The sequence below is a fragment of the Equus przewalskii genome, chromosome 16 (assembly GCF_037783145.1).
Source record: "Equus przewalskii isolate Varuska chromosome 16, EquPr2, whole genome shotgun sequence".
NCBI lineage: Eukaryota > Metazoa > Chordata > Mammalia > Perissodactyla > Equidae > Equus > Equus przewalskii.
This window is the reverse complement of record NC_091846.1, coordinates 65,015,541-65,035,962: the sequence shown is the minus strand read 5'-3', so window position 1 is coordinate 65,035,962 and position 20,422 is coordinate 65,015,541. Positions and strand designations below refer to the sequence as shown.

The 20,422-nt window shown below is 43.1% G+C and overlaps 1 protein-coding gene across 1 annotated transcript in view; it reads left to right on the top strand.

The window, feature by feature from the left end:
- The window catches only part of ABCC4 (ATP binding cassette subfamily C member 4 (PEL blood group)), a 242,544-nt gene that overhangs the window by 186,135 nt on the left and 35,987 nt on the right, over window positions 1-20,422 (top strand). The window contains exons 21-26 of the mRNA XM_070579065.1: window positions 3,686-3,836; window positions 8,055-8,174; window positions 8,956-9,066; window positions 10,029-10,129; window positions 11,235-11,426; window positions 19,503-19,658. Of these exons, the coding sequence (XP_070435166.1) occupies window positions 3,686-3,836; window positions 8,055-8,174; window positions 8,956-9,066; window positions 10,029-10,129; window positions 11,235-11,426; window positions 19,503-19,658 (831 nt within the window). The remainder of the gene's footprint in view (window positions 1-3,685; window positions 3,837-8,054; window positions 8,175-8,955; window positions 9,067-10,028; window positions 10,130-11,234; window positions 11,427-19,502; window positions 19,659-20,422) is intronic.

Sequence of the window (20,422 nt, the reverse complement as noted above, 5' to 3'; positions counted from 1 at the left end):
GGTCTCACCCTCCCTGTTAATATTCCAAGGGGTTGGCCCTAAACCCTGTCAGATAGCTCAGTACCAGGCTAATGGAATTTCCCCTCCAGGTCCAGGATGTCATTCTCGCAAACTACAGAATTACTTCAAATTGTGAAAAATCAACATGTACTCCCAGGTGAAAGACTTCCTCCAAGAATCCTGTGTGTTTGTTCATGTGGGTTCATGGAATTTGGAGAGAATGCCCAGCTGGTGTGCTCCACATGGGATCCAGGCATATCCCAGTAATGATTCCCCATCGATCCTGGGCGGCAGGGCTTGCATCACTTGCCTCTGGGTCAGCATGTGTCTTGCTGTATGCATATCATTGTCTCTCTGTGCTGTCACATGAGAGAGGTACAGAAGTGCTGGCTGTGGCGAGTGGGTCATCGCATGGGCTTTGAATTGAATCAGATTGGGGGAGTCGTGTGTAGCTTGGGTTAGGCTCCTTGGAATCCTGGGGAATGTGGAAGGAAGAAATGAGATTGGTTTCAAGGAAAGGTTGTTGTGCATTAGAATCTTCTGTTTCCTCCTTCAGAGTGTTAGTTTTTTGTTTAGATATTATTTTTTTCCTCTGCCAACTTCCATAAAGAGTTTGAGACACCTGACAGTAAAAGATTCACATAAGTATATACACAAATGCATATAAATGTATACCCATACATTGTATATATGGTTTTTATAATATATCACATCATATCATATCATATATATCCAGTCACCTGGGATGCTGGCTATAGGAAGACATACAAGCAGAAAGAAAACTTATCAGAAGGCCTCTTTGAATGGCTTCAGAATTTTGAAGCATCAAATCTGAAAGAGCTAAGCTGACTTGGGAGCTTCTGAGGACACAGTTACTGGTCTTAATGGGTCCCCAGGAAAAGAGTGTTGGCACAGACCCAGTGGAGCCCTTCATTTTGAGCTTCCCTCTGCCACCCAGGTCATCTGCCAGGCTGAGTTAGCCATAAAAAAGCCTTCACCCTAGGAAGAGCCCAGATAATTGAAACTGGTGAATATTGTCCAATCAAGTGATGTGAGTCTGCTAAAAAATTGTAATTTTGGATTTTTTCATAATTGACATTTCAGCAGTTTTTTTTTCCCTGACAACTAATGATAGCAATCAAGACTTTATGTAAGGCCAGTCTTAGAAGGAGCTGGAAGGATCCCTCCCATGAGCATGAAGGAAGAAGCTTGGCTTCCTAATGTAGGGTGGGATGCATCAGTTAATCCAGTAGCTGTAAGAAATTGTTCAGCTGTAGGTATAAAAGGAGGGAGGTCAGAAAGCCCTATTTTCCTCCATTTATGAGTGGAATTTGTGCCTTCAGAATTCTGTTCCTCTTCACCCATGGTTTTTGATTGATACCACAGTAGAGACTAGGAGAAACAGTAAAAGCACATGGGTCTGCATCAAGATGATGCAGTTTGAGGGGGCCGGCCATGTGGCGTAGTGGCTAAGTTCAGCACACTCTGCTTCAGGGGCCCAGGTTGGTAGGTTCGGAACCAGGGGCCCAGACCTACACCACTACTCGTCAGCCATGCTGTGGCCGCAACCCATGTACAAAATAGAGGAAGATTGGCACAGATGTTAGCTCAGGGCGAATCTTCCTCACCACCACCACCAACAAAAAGATAATGCAGTTTGATTCATGGGGGCTCCTGGCCACGAAGTCACAGTTCTGGAAGTTTCTTCCTTCCTGTAGGCTCCTCCTGCCTGTGGCGATGGCACTTAGATTCCCTGCTTGTGAGCTGCTCCTGCCTTTCTCCACTTAACCTTCCAGCTTCACGTTCCTTATCTGTAAGCGGAAATGGCAGTTCTTGCTTTTCTCATTCACGAGATGGTTGTGAGGATCCTCTGAGAAAACTGGTGTGGAAGAGCTGTGAGATGATAACGTATGTCTCCATAAGGCATTACCCTGCTAATCCTTCCATTGGAGATGTGCCAGGGGCCTGCTGCCCTGGGTGGCCTAGTGGGGAAGGCCCTGGGCTGGTGATCAGAGGATGCAGGTGCTGGTGCTGAGAAGACACACAACCACCTGTGTTAATGTGAGCCAGCAACTTCACCTTTGCAGCCCGGCTCCCTCTTGGTGAGAATTTCCATCAGCTGTGATTACTACCTGCAGATTATTCATGCCGCTCTGTTTGTTAAGCCAGCCTGTGAAATTCTGTTGTAAGTCCTCTCTTGGAATTCTCTAGAAAGTGTGCACGTATTCTTCCCTGTATTTCCATATTGCTCTGTGCCTTGTGGGGATGGTCATGTATTTGTCTCCATCTAAGATCATAAACTTCGGAGCCCTTGGCCCATGCCATGTGAATCTGCCTGTCTGCGCCATCCGACCCCACTGTCATAGGAGGCAGACACTAAGCGTTGAATTGCAGTCATATTGCTTTAAGCCGTATACCTTGATATCGTACTTTTCCTGATAAAGATGGATACTTAACTCACCATCATCCAGTGACTTGGGTTTCTGTTCTGCCTGCTGTCTTTTTAGACCAAGATCATTTCCCAAGATAAAATCACCTCCTGGGATGAAGGCAGGTAGAACTCTTAGCATAATGCCTTACGTAAACAGCTGACAGCTGGCATCTGCTATTGTTATCATGAGTAGCCTTTGCAATAGACATTTTAAATACCTATCCTAATGATGGAAAATTTAATGTATATCCAGAGTTTTTTAAAAAACCTTTTTGGACATTGTAAATTGTTTCCTTATTATCAAAACTCTTCCTCAGATTTCTAAGAAATATCAAAAATGTGTTTCATCATATTTCTCTTCTCTTGTCTGTTCTTTATCGGGCATGCTGGTGAACTCTGACATTCCTTAAGTAAGGTATTTAGAGGAAAAATGAAAGACAAATTAGGAGGTTCGGAGAAGTCAAAATGTTCTTCCTGAACGATAAAAAGATGGTTGTGTATTGGGGGCAAGTTTCAGTATACCGTAATGGCTAATGACGTGGCTCCATGACTTATGCTTTGTGGTTTTGATCAAGTTGCTTTTCCTCTCCCTGTGCCTCAGTGTCTCCATCTGTAAAATGAGATACTGCTACTGCTTGATAGGGCTATTATGAGGATTAAATGAATTAATAGATGTGAAGTAGTTAATGTGTGGCCCTGTGTGCAGTCAACGCTCACTAAATGTTAACTATGAATAGAAAACCAAGAAAGAGGCATCCCCACTTCCAAAGGTAAATGGTTAACTTCTTGACCTCTTTTCTGAATGCTAAATTTGTAGTTCACCGCTTCTTTATCCCTACATGTGTAGCTGAGTCTTCTGGATTCCTCATCTGTGATAACCTGCTTGCTAATTTCCCTTGTAATATCTCCTGACTCGTGATAGTTTGGGATTCAAGTCCTACTTTCTCTGAGTCTCAAATTGTCTCATCTGTGAAACAGGGTAAATAGTAATGTCTACCTCATAGGGCTACTGAGTGTATCAAAAGAGTTAATACCTAGAAAGCTCTTATGGTGTTTGGTACATAGTGAACACGCAATAAATAACATCAGGACCATCTATACTTTTGTTATTTCTTTGGATAGGAAAGCATTCCCTGACATGCCAACAAATCTCTTTAGGAAAGGAGTTTAATCCTAACAAACTAACCCATTAACGTCTGTTTTTGAAAAGAATTCTTGATAAGGATGCCTCTGTATCTGTTTCTGCTATTTCAGTCATTTCTACAAGTGATCGGTGTGATGGGCGTGGCAGTGGCGGTGATTCCTTGGATTTTGTTACCCCTGATTCTCCTCATCATCGTTTTCTTTGTTCTTCGGCGATATTTCTTGGAAACATCAAGAGATGTCAAACGCCTGGAATCTACAAGTGAGTACCGGACCTCTCAGGTTGGGGTGGCAGTGCAAGCTAATTTATGCTCTAATTAAGGAGACCCCTGAAATGTGTAGGCTCTATCTTCTGGAATTTCTCTCTAAGTTAATATAAGGTAATTGAACATTATGGCCCCCATGAGTCAGTGTGGCCCTTAGGACAGATGGAGCTGGTGGCCTGCCAGGTGCAGCTTTGCAGTTTTGCTTGAGGAAGGAGGGAAGGACGTCTGTGCAATGATGCTCCACTGCAATGTAAGCACCATGAAGATGAGGACCATTTCTGTCTTATTCATGACATCCTTCCTAACATGGAGCAGGCACTCAATAAACATTTTTAGAAGGAAAATAGGGAATTTTTCTTCCTCTGGAGTTACTAGAAATGACAAGGAAAGGAAAAGATGAGGGAAAGGGAAGGAGATGTCAGGAAATACATGTCAAAAGTGATACACGTGAAAAATGTATTCCTTTCGCATGCTCAAAAAATGATAAGTTGCAATTGTTAAATGTTTTAAAAAGATAAGCATTATTATTTTCAGTTTTGCTCTTTATTGTCACCAATATTTGGTGTAACGCCACACTGTTTGAGGTTTTTTCTCCCCAGGCTGTTCACATAAATGGATGCTGAAAATAATCCCCTTAGCTGGAGGACATGGGAGAGGGATCCGTTCAGTGTGCACTTAATCTGCTACTCTGTTCAACTTCCTAGTTTTGAAAGAATGGGGCAAACATTTTGTGATTAATCATTCTATGGGTAATCACAGAGGATGAAGTAATTCAGAGCTTATCTCCTTATTAATGCACAAACATACTGCATTATTATTAAAATAAAAAAATCCGAAGGAGAGTAGAATAGTTATGTCTTAAAAAAAAAGCTATAAGGACAATAGCCAAAATGTGAGGAAGGAAAGCATTTGTATCAGAAACTTCAATCATAGATAGCTACTCAAATTAACGCCAACTTAGCTTTCTGGAAGCCAAGCTAAGGACAGAAACATATTGAGTCCCATGGTTCTCCGTTTCTACTATAAGTCCATCAGGACAAAGGAGTTTTTTGTTGTGGCACATGTATGTTTCTTTTTTAATAATAATCTCTTGAGAGGTATTTATTGTAAGCATTTGCATAAAGGGATAGTGGGTGGCAGTTTCATAAAAGCTATAAAAACTTTTTCCAGTCATCGAGAACCAGCTAAACCACCATGAGGTCTGGTTTTGTGAGTTGTTTTGCTGGGATGATGATGCAGTGTAGTCCAGGTGTGTGTAAACATTGTGCTGATATGACTTGGTATGAAGATAGGACTTGGAGAAGGCGGAAGAATAAATGATGAGCTCCAACCAGTCTTTTATGTAGACATCAAGGCTTCGGACTTTTTATGATTTATTGGCCACTCATGAAATGGAATCATTCATCAATCTGGTTGCAAAGGAGGGACCTGGTATATTTAAAGAAAGGTTGTTCCAGAAGGAATGCTTGATGTAGATTTTTGCCTGGGGCAAGGGTCGCTTCCCACCCACAGGGAAGTGGAGAGAAGGGGACCTCTTGAGGCTTTTTTCAAGAAGCAGTGTAGGGTTTTCTTATTGTTTAATTTGGAGATTCTGAGAACTTTGGCACAGTCCCTGTGGAATATTGGGTTTTCCTGCACCCAAGTAGGCTGCTACAATAAATTAAAGATGGCGACTCCCCCATCCACGCTCCCAGATAACCAAATAGCCAGTCGATTGGTTCTGTGTATTGTTATCTATCTGGGTGGGGGCGTCTGTGCCATAAGTAACAATTCCACTGTTTCCTCTGAGCAATAATTGATAGTATTTCTTGAGGCCACTGCTGGAGCCACCAGCAAAAGGGACACTTGATTACTGTGGCTAGAAGGTATAAACCTACTTCATCCTTGTGCTTTGAAGGACTACTGAAGTTCCAGTGGGTATTTCCAGATGATACTGCCTGTCTGCCTCTGGAACCTTAGGCTGACATTTAAGCTGTCTTAATGACAAAACTGCAGTTGATTGTAATAGTTCTTCAGTTTTGCAAACGGGAGTGTGGCAATGGCCAGTCCAAGAGAAGTGCATAAAACCAGGTTGACTTTTGGTTGCGTCACCCTAGTTGACTCTGCTTGTTTGGCAATGTGTGAATTATGAAGGCATATCCAAATTCTGTCTGAAAGGATGTTGTGATCAACTACTAATGTCTGCCATGGGCATTACTGGGGAGGGTTAACGTGTGTGCCACAAGTTTTCAGGCCATAGATTCTCAAGTGTGCTGTTTTAAGGAGTTCTCATGCCAGACTCCCAGGGACTCTGTTCACCTCAAGGTGCTTAATAAGATGTACAGTAATGGGTAAGGCTGTGGATATTAGCTAAGTAAGATTTTGGGGTTTTCTAAACATAATCTACAAATTCTGGAGAAAAATGCATTTAGTCACACATCGTCAACTTTAACCCTGATTATTCTTTCTCTGAGATACTGACTGGGACTAGAAGCACAGCCTTAGGAAGACAACAACTGGGTCTGACACCCGTCTTTACCACTTACTCGGGTTAATTAACTTAATCTTGGGCAGTGCTCTTAATCTCTCAGTCTGTTTTTCCCTCTGTCAGGGATATAATACCCGCCCTCTAGGGTTCTCAGGAGGATTGCTTGAGTTGATCCTTTTAAACTGCTTGCTGGCCAATATGAAAAGCCCTAGAACCTTGAACACGAGGGAGTGAAAAACATATAACAACTAGCAGGTCTCGCATAGCGTTAATGATAACCTGCAGCAAGGCTGTCAGCCCAGGTCCCTGCCTTCCGTCTCCCAGGGAAGATTTGCAGTCCATGTGGGGTTTGTCCCAAAGAGTCCTCGGGGTCGTGGAAAATGCAACTGTCAGCCTTGTGAAATGTGGGGTTACCTTTGTGACTACTGACTGATGCCATGGGTGTTTATGCAGATCTACTTCAGGATAGCCAGCTCAGTCTTTGTGGGGAAAAGGGTATTAAATTCGGCGAGGTAATGCTTTGACACCCCCTCTCCCTCTGTACTAGTTAATTTTCTTTGCAGACCCTCCAATTCACTTGTGCTGGTATCCTCCTCAGCCCTAAGTGGGATTTGAAAGGGACTGCTTTTCACAGGGACAGATTCCTGCTGGGCCACTGTGATTCTTGGGTATGAGGTGAAGTAGCTGATGTGGTCTGCCCGACAGTAGCTAGTTAAAATCTCATTCATCGTGGGGAATGATAACCGTAAAGGATCGTCTCTGCCCAGCAGCATGCAGCCCACCTGCTCCCTTGAGGGGCATGAGCCAGACCCTGCTGCTCGTCCACAGCATGCTCTTAGAGAAGACAGCAGGGAGATAAATGGCCAGTTGTGTGATATCAGGTCCCAGACCAATGGGAAGTTACTCCAAAAAGAATGGCCACTAAGGCCATAGTCAGATTTTGAGAGGGCGATATCAATGTCATGTGCCACAGTGACCTCCAGATTCCAGGACAAGGTCCAGCAGGGCAGTTATAAAAACACCCATCAGGTTCCCGGAGCCGAAGTGGACTATTCAAAAGCGCTTTGGCTGCCCAGGTCCTGTGGGCACAAGGATGGTACAATACCTAGGTGATCCATCACCCATGAAGAGACTCCTGGCACAGGAGCAGGCCTGGGGAGATGCCCCAGCCTGTCCCTTCCCCTTACTTCTTACTTACCATGCACCTGTCCTGTGCCAGGCACTGTTCCAGTTTTGGAGGTATACTGACTTTATCCCAGACCTTAGGAAGTTAATAACCTAGGGTGGAGAAGACACATGATAGCTAATCATAATTCCATGTGGTGAGTACTCTACCAGAGAATTAAATTTAAGACCGCCACTGACTCAAAACTTAGTGAACAATAATTTCCACCCAGAGGGGTGCCAGGGAAGAATATGGAGGGAGGCCATGTTTGAGGAGGATCTTGAGTCAGGGAAGAAAGAATTTTGTTATCTAAATCTAGCTATGATTTGAATTTGGTCAAAAGATAGGTTCAAAGAGAAACTTTCATTTGCAGTTCATTAAAGTGAAGTGTGGTGTGACCAAGAGTTTGAGAGCTGAGCTGAGGGTCCTCTCCAGAAGGGGCATCGTCTCTTCTCCCCCAGGCAGCCTGCTGGGAAGCTCCGGGTGTGCTATTTGGTGGGACCACAGAACGCGGGAGGCAGTTGGTTTCCTTGCTTCCAGCCTCACTGACTTTCTCTTTCTTGTCTGTCTCTGCTTCCCCAGCTCGGAGCCCGGTGTTTTCCCACTTATCGTCTTCTCTCCAAGGGCTCTGGACCATCCGGGCATACAAAGCTGAAGAGAGGTTTCAGGAACTGTTCGACGCACACCAGGATTTGCATTCAGGTCTGTAAGTTTCTGGAAACGGTTTCAAAGGATGAGATATGCTGCCTTCTGGGGCTTGACCATCCTCTCAGGTGTCCTTGCTAGCCAGCACCTCTGTCTCGGCCCCACCTACCCCCCATCCCCCAGCCCAGCCCCACATCCTGCCTCTCATGTGTATTATTTTTTGTATCAGTGAAGTTTTTTCTATATAGACATTTTAGAATTTCCTCTAAGTCTATAAAATCCTGGCCCAGCTTTCCAACTCTATTGTAATTTGAAGACAAAATGGCATTTTGAAAGCCACTTGCAGATACTTTTAGTGAGATGGTCGTTTAGGTACTGGCTCCTAAGGAGTAAACACTGTGTGCTGGGCTTGTAGGAAGGGTAGAAGGTGCTGGAAACAAACTGGGAACTGTGTTCTCTGCTGTTGGAGAACTGAGCACAGTCCACCACGTACGAAGATGAGCTTCACAGTGAGGCCCAGCACTGCGAGGAATGCACTGATGAGACTATTTTTCCGTGTTCTTTATTGCGATCATATATTTGTTTGTAACCTCTGGGTTTAATTTTTCAGTGCGTGCTTCCCACAAAGCCACTGTACTGATTCCTATATGTACTATACATTGTCTTGTGTCACAGCTTAGTTTTCTGGAATCTTCAGGTTCCTTGGGTATGCAGCTTGCTGTCCTGCTTTGTGTCGAAATCTCCTGTAGCTCAAATGAGCAAAATACTCTTCCTCGTTCAAAGCAGTTAACGAGTTTTTCTCCTTATTCATTACGCTTATTACGGTTCACAAATCCAGAGGCTTGGTTCTTGTTTTTGACTACGTCCCGGTGGTTTGCTGTGCGTCTGGATGCCATCTGTGCCATCTTTGTCACTGTTATTGCCTTTGGGTCGCTGATTCTGGCAGAAAGTAAGTACAGATGTGAATAACTATTTGTGGTATGATTACAATTTATGGGTGCATTTACGGTTATTAAATTAAACTCTTGCCACCTTGTCTAATATCATATACTGTTTAGTTCTAATGAATTGTATTAAAGTATTTGCAGTGTGTCAGGTTGGGTGTGATTCTGCAGTGTGGCCCATGTAGAGGAGTCCTTGGGTCTTGATGAGTTCCTTTTTTCTTTCTTTGGATGGATCGAGGTCTGTGCAGGTGTAGAAGTTGACCTTCTGAACATTCCTGGTAGTGTCTGGCAGTTGTGAGGAGAGAACCAAGTTTACTAGTAAGCTTTTTGTCCGGCTTAGAACTGTAGGTTTTAGCTTTAGAGCTATTCAGGTCTCTTGGTTGTAGGAGCGTGGTGCCCTGGGATGAGAAAGATTCTCAGCAGGAAAGAACATTATCCTCACTGCCTCCTGGGTACCAGATGAACAGGTGTGGCATGCATGGCTTGAATTTGCCATCCCTAACTATTCCATAGTAACAACACTGAATCACAATATTTAATAATGCAACAAAGGGAGTAGTATTTTAGATTTAAAAGCACTGGCTTTTACAACCCGTTTCCTTATTTTTAGTGGTTTCCAACTGTGGTTGCGTTAGATGTAGAAAGTAAAATGATGTAATGGACCTTGAAACCATAATGACAAAAGTCTGAATAATGACGTTATTCCTCATCTGTATAATACTGTCAAGTGTATTATCGATCCTGTTGAGATTAATAAACTCAATTAATTGTCTGAATTCAAAATTTTTCATTTCTCATTGTATCATGGTCTCTATCAACAAATAGTAAAAGTATAATAACTATTACTATCATTATACACAAATTACTTAAATATAATAAAGGGGTATTGTGGGTACAGTGACAGAAGGAGCCAGGCTTGGGGTTAAGAATGGGGCTGACTTTATTCCCCCTCTTCTTCCTCATTTAGCGTTGGACGCTGGGCAGGTTGGTCTGGCATTGTCCTATGCCCTCACGCTCATGGGGATGTTCCAGTGGTGCGTCAGGCAGAGCGCTGAAGTTGAGAATATGGTAATGTTTATCGCAACGTTCTTAACCTTTTCAAGTCTCCTTGCCATTAAATGGCATAAAAGCAATTCTTATGTAGAATATTAGAACTGTTATTTTTACATCATAGCTAACAGAGTTTTTTAGATCCTTCCTCCATCTGTTTAAAGTTAATGTAAAATAAAATATATACTTTTTTTTCTCAGTCTTATGTATGCAATGTCAGCAGGTTTTATACTCATCACAGGCTGTTTTCAAATGTAATAAATGTCTCTGTAGGAGGGAGGTTCTGAAATCTTGGAGAGGATATGAGCTAATTTCTTAGAGGCCTGTTTGTTTATTTTTGTTTCTTAATGGATACTTCCTTATTCCTGGTAAAAGAAGAATTCAGTTTTTGGAGGTTGTTTGTTTAATTAATAGGTATCTCCCCCGCCCCTACACACACACATTTCAGCATTTATTCTTGTATGTTTTGAAGAGAAACAGGAGGGCCTGAATTTGCTGGTTTCCCTTTCAGGTAGAATAAGCACCTTCTGGGAAGGGGCGGGTCAAAGGTGTCCGTCATGATTGTTTAGGAGGCCTTAGTCAGTATGTAAATTATCTCCTCTTTTGAATATTTGCACCTTCTCCTAAAGGTGGAAAAACAATGAAAACGAAATCTTTCCGTTTTGTTCTTCTAATAGAGTAGAAAGTGACTGATTATTAAAATGAGGTTTGACAGCCATTAGTTTTATTCTTCTCTAACAGATGGCCCTCCTGTAGCAAAAGATTACTCATGGGTGGCCATAGGATTCTTCTTTTTTTTTTTTTTTTTTGACAAAATCCTCTTGTTTTTTATTCAAGTGTGGAAAGTAGATGAATAAAATCCTAGCATTTATTTCTTGAATTCTTCCAGTTTTAATATGATGTTGAAGGAAGTTGCCATAAGTGAAAGTGTTAGAAGACGGTGAACAGGTAAACCGTCAAAGGTCTGCTCAGACTCCTGCTTCTCTCCTTTGGGATGTTAAGACCTGAGAGATCCTTCCCCAGCTGTGTCAAAAAGCAGAACAGAACGTCTCATTTACAGTCTCTTAACATCAGTAAACGAGACCCACCCCCACCAACCTGTGTGATGTGCTGTGTCTTTCAGATGATCTCAGTGGAACGGGTGATTGAATATACAGACCTCGAGAAAGAAGCGCCTTGGGAATACCAGAAACGCCCCCCGCCGAGCTGGCCCCACGAAGGAGTGATTGTCTTTGATAATGTTAACTTCACATACAGTTTAGACGGGCCTCTGGTGCTGAAGCACCTGACAGCGCTCATTAAATCAGGAGAAAAGGTTTGTTTTGGCCATCGCGTCTCTTTCAAATTTCATCCACAGAGTTAGCACCACGTCTGCTCCTTGGCTTTCCCGCGAATGTGTCCAGGCGACTCTGTTCCTCTGCTGATGCCGATTAAATGCATGATATTATAGGTGAATCTTTCTTGGAAACTGACCATGGAAGGTGGATACCCACATTTCTTTCCTGGTGTTAAGTTCCCCAGGGCTGGAACTTAACCCGACCCAAGACTCTATCCGATATCCGATTATTCATGCCTAAGTCTTAGAAGTCAACCCTGGCTCCTCGTCACTAACCCTCCAATACCTAGTTCCTGTCGATTCTTTCTTCTGTGTCTTTCTCAAATCCTTCTCTTCATCTCCGAGGTGCCCTTGGGCTGCAGTGTTCCTCCTCCATCCTTTGGATTTTGCACAGACCTGACCTCTAACCCATTCCTCGCACCATGGCCCTGCCCTCCTTCCTGTAGACTGCTGCTTTCTGAAACAGATCCACTCCCTGCCGGGCCCCCTGCTAGCTCCTGGCGTGGATCAGCCGCTGCTGGAACCATACCGTGGCCCCAGGTCCACTCAAGCAGGGGCTGCCTGGCCAGCCCTGTGCCACCAGAGAAGAGCTGGGATTCCATGACCCAGTGAGGCCGAGGATCTGCATTCCCCAGCTGGAGGCAGTAAAGGGCCCAGAGACCCCTCAGAGTCCATGAAAGGAAACCCGAGGGGGCAGGGGATGATACACGTGGGAGATGGCCGAGAGCTTTGTGACATGGTCCCACCAGTGTCTTAGTCTGCTGGCAGTGCTCCTTTCACCTGGACAAGGCAGTAGGAAGCTCTTCCCCCACCTACCTCTCCAGCCTCGACTCCTCGCATGCGCACACCCCTACTCTTGGGTGGTGTAGGTTCTCCTAAAGCATCGTGTCCTCCCTGCTCCCAGCGTCTGCCTGCTGCCCTTCTGCCTCAGAGACTTCCCTGCCATCCTCTGGCTGGTGAAGGTCTTCTTGTTTTCAGTCACCTCTAATGCATCTGCCTTCGTGAGACTCTCAGTTCATCCAGGGCATCTTGTCTATTCTTTTAAGATAGTGTTTATGGTACACCCGTGTTCAAAGCAGCGTAATTCACAGTAGCCAAAAGGTGGAAGCAACCCAAGTGTCTGTCAATAGATGAATGGGTGAGCAAAATGTGTGATGTACATACAGTGGAATATTATTCAGCCTTAAAAAGGAAGGAAATTCTGGCACCTGGATGAACCTTGAGGATGTTATGCTAAGTGAAATAAGCCAGACACAAAAAGGCAGATACTATATGATTCCACTTACATGAGGTTCCTAGAGTAATCAAATTCATAAAGACAGAAAGTAGAATGGTGGTTGCCAGGGGCTGGAGGTGGGAAATGAGGAGTCATTGTTTAATGGGGACAGAGTTTCAGTTTTGCGAGGCCAAAAGAATTCTGGCCATTGGTTGCACAACACTGTGAATGTACTTAACACTACTGAACAATACACTTAAAAAATAGTTATGTTGTAGGCTGGCCTGGTGGCATGGTGGTTAAGTTTTCAGGCCCACTTTGGGGGCCCGGGGTTTGTAGGTTCACATCCCAGTGCAGACCTATGCACCACTCATCATGCCATGCTGTGGCAGCATCCCACATACAAAATAGAGGACAATTGCCACAGATGTTAGCTCAGCAACAATTTCCTCAAGCAAAAAGAGGAAGATTGGCAACAGATGTTAGCTCAGGGCTAGTCTTCCTCACCAAAAGAAAAGTTACGATGGTAAATTTTATGTTATATGTATTTTAACACAAAAAATAAACGATAGCATTCATGGCATGCTTTGTAATTTTGGATTGCTATCTCATCATACCCTGAGGCTTCTTAAGGTCAGGGGGCACCTTATTTTCACCTTTGTTCCCCAGAAAATGGCATTCTGCAGGGCACATGGTGGGTGCCAAGAGGCTGCTGGCTGGGAGAGTGAGTGAGTAACATGCAGGTGTGAAGCAAGCAGTAACAGAAACATACCCACAAGACAACTCCTGTAAACAACCCATTATCTAGATATGTTAAATACTTTAAGAACTTCCCCTTTAAACTCTCTTTCCACCACAGACCCATTTAGTGGACTGTAGCCATAATTTGATGGATGATACCTTTGTGACATGAAAGAATAAATGTTCAACTTAATGCCCAAATTCTACCCAGGGAGCAGCTTTAGAAAGTCACATGGCAAAAGCTGGTTCCTAATCATCTCCAGTTTCATTGCAGATGGGGCAGAAGGTATGGACCACTGTGTCAGGCAGGCGTGAACTGCAGCTCCTCATTGTAACTCTGTCCCTGAGCACGCTGTGGGGGATGTTTGCGTTTTCGGGGACGGTGTATCCCTCACACTTCACGTTGTAAACGTTGATTCTGTTAATGTGCACGTCTTAAATTTCCCTCGAAGCCATAAAATGAGTTACCAAACAGACTTGGTAGTACAACTGAGAAACATAACAGATTTGTATTCTTCAATTTTAAAACCCCCAAATCATTGGATTATCTGCGCTTCTAAAATGTTTGAGGGAAAATTGAATTTGGAGACTGAATTATGAGAACTGCAATAGCTTGACTTTTGATTCGTGTCCTGGTCCACTCACAGCATCACCTTGAGCTCCACTTACGTGTTGAGAGATTGTATGCAGGCAGCGTCGTCAAGAAATGGTTTCGCTCTGCCTGTGTGGGTCCCAGGCTCATCTCCTCCACATCTGCCCCAGCCCCCATTATTCCAGGACACCCCGTTGGCGTTGCGTTTGATTGAGAGAGGCTGTTGCTGGGGAGGATGTGGGAATTTGCCAACCCAGCAGAAATGACGCTTTATTCTCTTTCAGTCTTTTCCTCTGCTTTCCAGACTCCTGGAAGTTACAGTAAACAGGAAAATGTAATAGGTACGAAGCAGGTTTCTAATTCATGGAAGAAATAGCAAGTAAAAATAAAGAACCAAAATGAGGTAAATAGCACCCTGGGCTTCTTGGTTAGACTCTAAACACTGGCTGCATTTTTCATTTAGATGATTTTGTGGTTGATTTGATCATTTTAGAGAGTACTGGGCCATTTTAAAGCATTTTCCAGCTCTAGAGGTAGATTGGTTTTAGTTTGTTATTTTTTTTCTTCTCAGAGCTATTACTTGGATAATACATTTTTACAGATGTGTACTAGACCTTGCTATAATGTGCAAAAATATTAGTTTCCTACATTTTCATCTTTTTTTACATAATGTTTTCTCAGAAACCCCTCCTCTCACTCCAAGATTGGCCCACTTCCCCCGCTGGCTTTCTAATTCCTTGTTATTCAAACTGTGCTGCCAGGGCCTGCATCATCTGGGAGTTTCTTAAAAATGCAGAGTCTCAGGTCCTGACTCAGATCACATTTGAAGACGCCCCCAGTAAAGCCATCTCTGTCTCATAGGCAATTTTTGACGACTGATAACCTGTGATTTCCAAGAAATGTCCTTTGATGATTTGAAATCGAGCTCATGAATTACCCCAACCCCTTTTGTGACTGACCATGAGGCTCTAGAAAGTTCTATGCTGCTTCCCACCCTACAGATTTATTTACTTTTATGTTTTGCAGATCATGAATTTACATTATAACTTAATTCTGTGTGATTCCAAGTTTACGCATTTATTTGTGTCTTTTCAGTCTAGTCTGTCTTCATCACAGACAGCTTTCGTCCTGCTGTCCAGCCTTCTCCACACCAGCCTCCTGCAGGCACTAGAGGTATTTCACCACAGGCTGGGCCCCACCTGTGCCCGGAGTCAGAGACAGCCAAGCGTAGCATTATCTTTCACCACCTGATGGGATCAAAAATTAGTCTCATTGCCCCAAGCAGGGCACTAGGTCTGTCTGGCCTGTTTCCCAGGTACCATGTGCCCCACTTAGCTGCACATTTCTCTCCTAGCCCCAGCTGTGGGTGCCTCTTCTTCTTGCTGACAGCTAGTCCACCCCACCTCAAGAACCCTCTTTGCTCAGAGATGTTGGCTGTCTTGTCTCACCCGCCACATTGTACCCACCTGTATCCACATTGTGCTTTAAATGTCTGACAGTAGGGTCTGTATGGCAGACCAGTTCCTTTAACTGCCACCATACCTCTCCCCAACTTTCTCTCTTCTAGCTAGACAGAGGGACGTAATAAGGTGCCAGCCGAGTGATAAGGAGGCCATAAGCAGAGTGGGCAAGAGGCAGGCAGACCTGGGTTTGAGTCCCATCCTGCACTTAACAGGCTCTATTATTTCAGACAGGCTAATCAATCGTAGTAAGCCTCGATCTTCTCTTTTGCAAAATGGAAATAAGAGGACCTAACCTGTAGGATTGTCGTACAACTTAAACAAGATAAGACCTGTAAAGCACTGAGACCAGCGTAAACTAAATGCTTGGACAAAGATAGCTGTCCTTACTGTAAGACCATGAGCACTTACACTGCGTCAATTCTCTGCCCCATGAACATGAGAGATTGGCCATTTGCAATTGTATTCGTGGTTATAGGATCAGTCTGCCGTGTCTGTCTTCTCTGTCCAGCTTATCGTATACCAAAACAATATGGTAATAGATTTTTCCATAAATTTCTCCAGCCTGAGTTAAACTCCTCAGCTGTCCACAAAATGCTTATTTTGCACAGGATGCCACAGGTAATACAGATGATACAAAGGTGAATCCAGTACGGATCCTGGGGTCACACATGCAGTCCAGTAGAAGACACAAGGGTGTATAAAAATGGCTGCTAGCTAAGACAGAAGGAGGTCACAGTTCTTATGGAAGTTTAGAAAAAGGTGACGTAACACCTGTCAGGGGCAGGAGAGGTCCACATGAGGGGACAGGTAGAGCATTTCCGTGGAATTGGGCCTTTGGGACAGACTTCGTGACATGCAGTTAGGATTTCCGCAGGTGGAAATGCATGGGAAAGGCATTCCTGGTGGCAAGACCAGCGTGAGCAAAGGCAGGCTCCCATGAACCAGTGAGGGAAGGATTGGGTGCCTATAGAGTGCGTAGGTAAATGAACTACCAGGTGTTTAACACACATTTCCATGTTCAGTCCTCACAACTGCTAGTAATCCCAAGGAAGCTGACTGGTGGCACTTAAGCCTAGAGAGGTTAGTTGGACAGTTTAGTAGAAGAGACTTCCCGGGTGGTGTGACTGGTAGAGAGCTGTCGTTCAGAAGTTTAATCTGAAGAGTGAGTGCATGTGGATCATGATGGGAAGATGCAGGAGCCAGGAAGCCAGCACCTGTTGTGTACTCTTAGCAAGACATCTGGGGAAAGTGATTCCTCTTTTTGGAATCAAACTGATGTCGATTAAAACAAAGTTAAAACACCCAGGTTTGTGACTGTGCAGGAAAAAGGGTGGGAGTCGAAATTGGTGTCATATTTCTGGAGGGTAGTTTGGCAGTACTTAACAGCCTCCTTTGAAAACGTTCATACCTGTTTCTCAGCAATTCCACATCTAAGAATTTATCTTAAGGAAGTAATTAAGGTTGCTTGCAAAGATTTAGCTTCAAGGATATTTAACATGGAGTTATTTAAAACAGCAAAATATTGGAGATAGCCTAAATATCCACAAATGGAGGGTTTGTTAAATAAATGATCACATATACTATAATATGTGGCCACTAAAATGTTTTTATGAAATGCTAAATGAAGACAGATTAAACAATGTGTTCATATTGATCCCTTTTTAAATATATGAGCTTGTATCTTTAAGGACACAGGCACAAGTGCAGGAAGAAAATACATCAACATCTTAAGAATGGTTGTACCAGAGTGCTGGGGTTATGGCTAGTATTAATTGACTTCGCACATTCATTTGTACTGGTTATGATTGAGAAAAGGGTTGATTTTGTTTTTTAAAAGATAATGCAGCCTTGCACTCAGTGAAGACTGTGGGGTTAAAATGAGGGGATCGAGTCTTGAAACGTGGTGGAGGTAGGATCATCAGGGCTTGGTGCCACACTGGACTGGGAGAAAGCTAAAAGTACGGTGGGCGTTTTGATCCCGTGAGCCTGGGAAAGAAGTTACGAGATTAAAATGAGGAGGTCAGCAGAAGCAGCTGTTTTGAGTGGGCATTGGGTACTGATTTTGTTGAGTTTGATGTGTGAAGAGAAATCCAAGTACAAATGTGTAACATGCTGGTGTGGTCATCACAGACCAACCTTGGCCTCGTTGAGAAAACATAAGGGAGTGGTTGCAAAGCAGCTAAAGTAAGAGCATCTCAATGTGTCTCTTTGATGTTATGAATGTAAACTTACTGATATTGGTGATATTCTCCATGGGCGATTGGTAAAACCCATGGTGACTTGTGAGAGACTCAGGCTACAGTTTTGATAACTGAACAACAAAGGGAAGTAGCCAGAGCCAGGTTTGCTTTGAGTTGCCTTTTTCTTATCCTCAATTGAGTTTAGAGCTCACAGTCCTGGGGTCATGGGCAGCTCTCAGTGCCTCCGGTCATATTTTGGCCATTTACCAAAAGTCTACTAATGTTCCAGTTTGTATAGATGGGTCAGTTTCCGTAGAGGTGATGGCACGGGAGCATTTGAACATTCTCAAGAGACGTGGTTCTTGTCTCTGTCTTGATGTGCGTTGATTTACATATGAGAACACCCAGAAGTACACAGACACCTACCTGAGCCGTGCATATATGCGCTAGGACCTATCCATATGCAGAAATTGGTCCATCTGTGAAATATAACTGAGGACTTATTATAAGGTACAAAATGGCTACAAAGGTAATAAAATTAGCTAAAGCCATTTTTCTTACATTTAATCACTATAAATTCTTTTTTTGAAATGCCATTATTGATTTTATGGATTAAGCATTAAAACTTTGGAGGTATTCAAATGAGAAAATATGTAAAGTTCCCACCTGATAATCAGTGCTCAGAAAGGTTTAGTTTTTCGCTGTTTAAAGCTGTAAGTTTTTTAAATTTACTAAATTAATTTACAAATGGTTGAAAGGATGTCTTATGTCCCTCTTTGATTCCAGATTCCTAAATAGAGATAGCATCTCCTGGGAAGCTCCCGCCTGGGAATTTGCAGTTAGGCAAGCTCATTGGTAAAAAAGGCCAGTTTCTGCCTACCAGTTTAAAGGCACACAGCCAAAAGCCCATTTTTACAATACAGTTTCGTTCCTGATCAGCATTTTACCTGCATTATATTGATTCTTTGATCTTATTGTCAGTGCACCTAATTTCTCTCTACTTTGGTTTTAATAACTAGACTGATACTTGAAACATATCTTTCCCAAGGGGCAACTGTAGGTATTAATTGGTTTGTAAATGCCTTTTGAACTGCTCAGATGAAAGGCCTCATGTAAATAGCAAATGTTATTTGTGTTGACGGTGTTGTTGTTGATCTCATTATGTGTATTTTGGCTGCTCACTACCATCTTTTAAGACACTTAGACCTGCACTTTAAAATTTTAAGATGTTTCCTTTCAAGACAGAACACAACCAGATCTTTAACATCCAGAAGTGATGTTGTTTCTCTACCAAAGATTAATTCCTCTTAAATGATAGAAGTCTGGGAAAATGAATACTTGTTTATGTATACCACTTCTGGCTTGACTTGTCGACATCTGTATAAAATTATCCAAGCAATTCTCAAGGTTCAAAATACCCAGATGCTAGAAATAAAGGTAATTTAAAAGCTGGCTTCTTATTGACCACTTAGGAGACTGCTGGCTTTTACTGCCAGTAGATTGATTCTGTTATTTTTAACTTTTCTTTAGACCAGTGGATCTTAACCAGGGGCACTTTGTCCCCCACACTCCCCAAGGAGACTTTTGTCAATGTCTGACATTTTTAGTTGCCACAAGTTGTAGGGTGCTACTGGTATCTGGTTGTAGAGCCCAGGGATACTGGTAAACATCCTGCAGTGTGCAGGACAGCCCCTCACAGCAAAGAATTATCTGGCCCAAAATGTCAACAGCACTAAAGCTGAGAAACTCTTCCAGACTACGTTCAATATAGGACTTCCTTAATTCATCTTCAGCAACCAAAGTTTCTCCTAGGTCTGTTGCATATTATTGTTCCTTCTTAATCCCTCCTGGATCTCTCTACAGGTTGGCATTGTGGGACGAACAGGAGCTGGAAAAAGTTCCCTCATCTCGGCCCTTTTTAGATTGTCAGAACCCGAAGGTAAAATTTGGATTGATAAGATCTTGACAACCGAAGTTGGACTTCACGATTTAAGGAAGAAAATGTCAATCATACCTCAGGTATGCAAGTCAGAGCATTCTCACATGTTCTTCTTAGAAGCACACCTAGGTTTAATTGCTTTTAATTTTACTCCCTTTCTTTAACTGAACAAAAAGATTGATCCTTTCCCCCCAATAGAGTGTATTTTTAACAGAAGTTATTCTCAACAGATATTTTCATTAGATACCAGGCTCTGTTTGTTTGTTCATTTCGTGTGTGTATGTGTGAAATTTAATCACTTACCCAGATAGATTTCTGGACTTGGACTTCCCCAGGTACCAGAGCTTTATGCACAGATAACCACATAATTTGAAGAACAAAATGATAAATGGTTTGTTTAGCACTCGACAGGTTTCTATAGGGAAACATGGATTTTAAGTGTCCTGATGGAATTTTGCTGTAGGAAATAAAATCTACCTTTTCAAAGGTGATTATCTCCTTGGAGGGCTTTCTGTGAAACTATGGGGCTTTGAGAATTACAGAGTGTACACATGCTTTGGGGGAAGTTTTTAGAATCTAGCCATTAGTAAATGATTTTTACCAAGGAGGCCACAGTCTAGTGAAGAAGAGCACGGGACCAGGAATTCCGTCTCCGCACTTCCCTTTTCTCTCCCTTACAAAGCAGCTAATACCTTACAGTCTCAACTAGAGCTGTTGTGAGGGCTAAACAAGACAGTGTGTGAAGTGCTTCTCACAGACCCAGTGCGTGGTTGCTGTAATGGTGGAGGGTTGAACTGACCGTCTCTTCCTGGGCTCTTCATTCTGATTTCTTTTATTCTGCTTC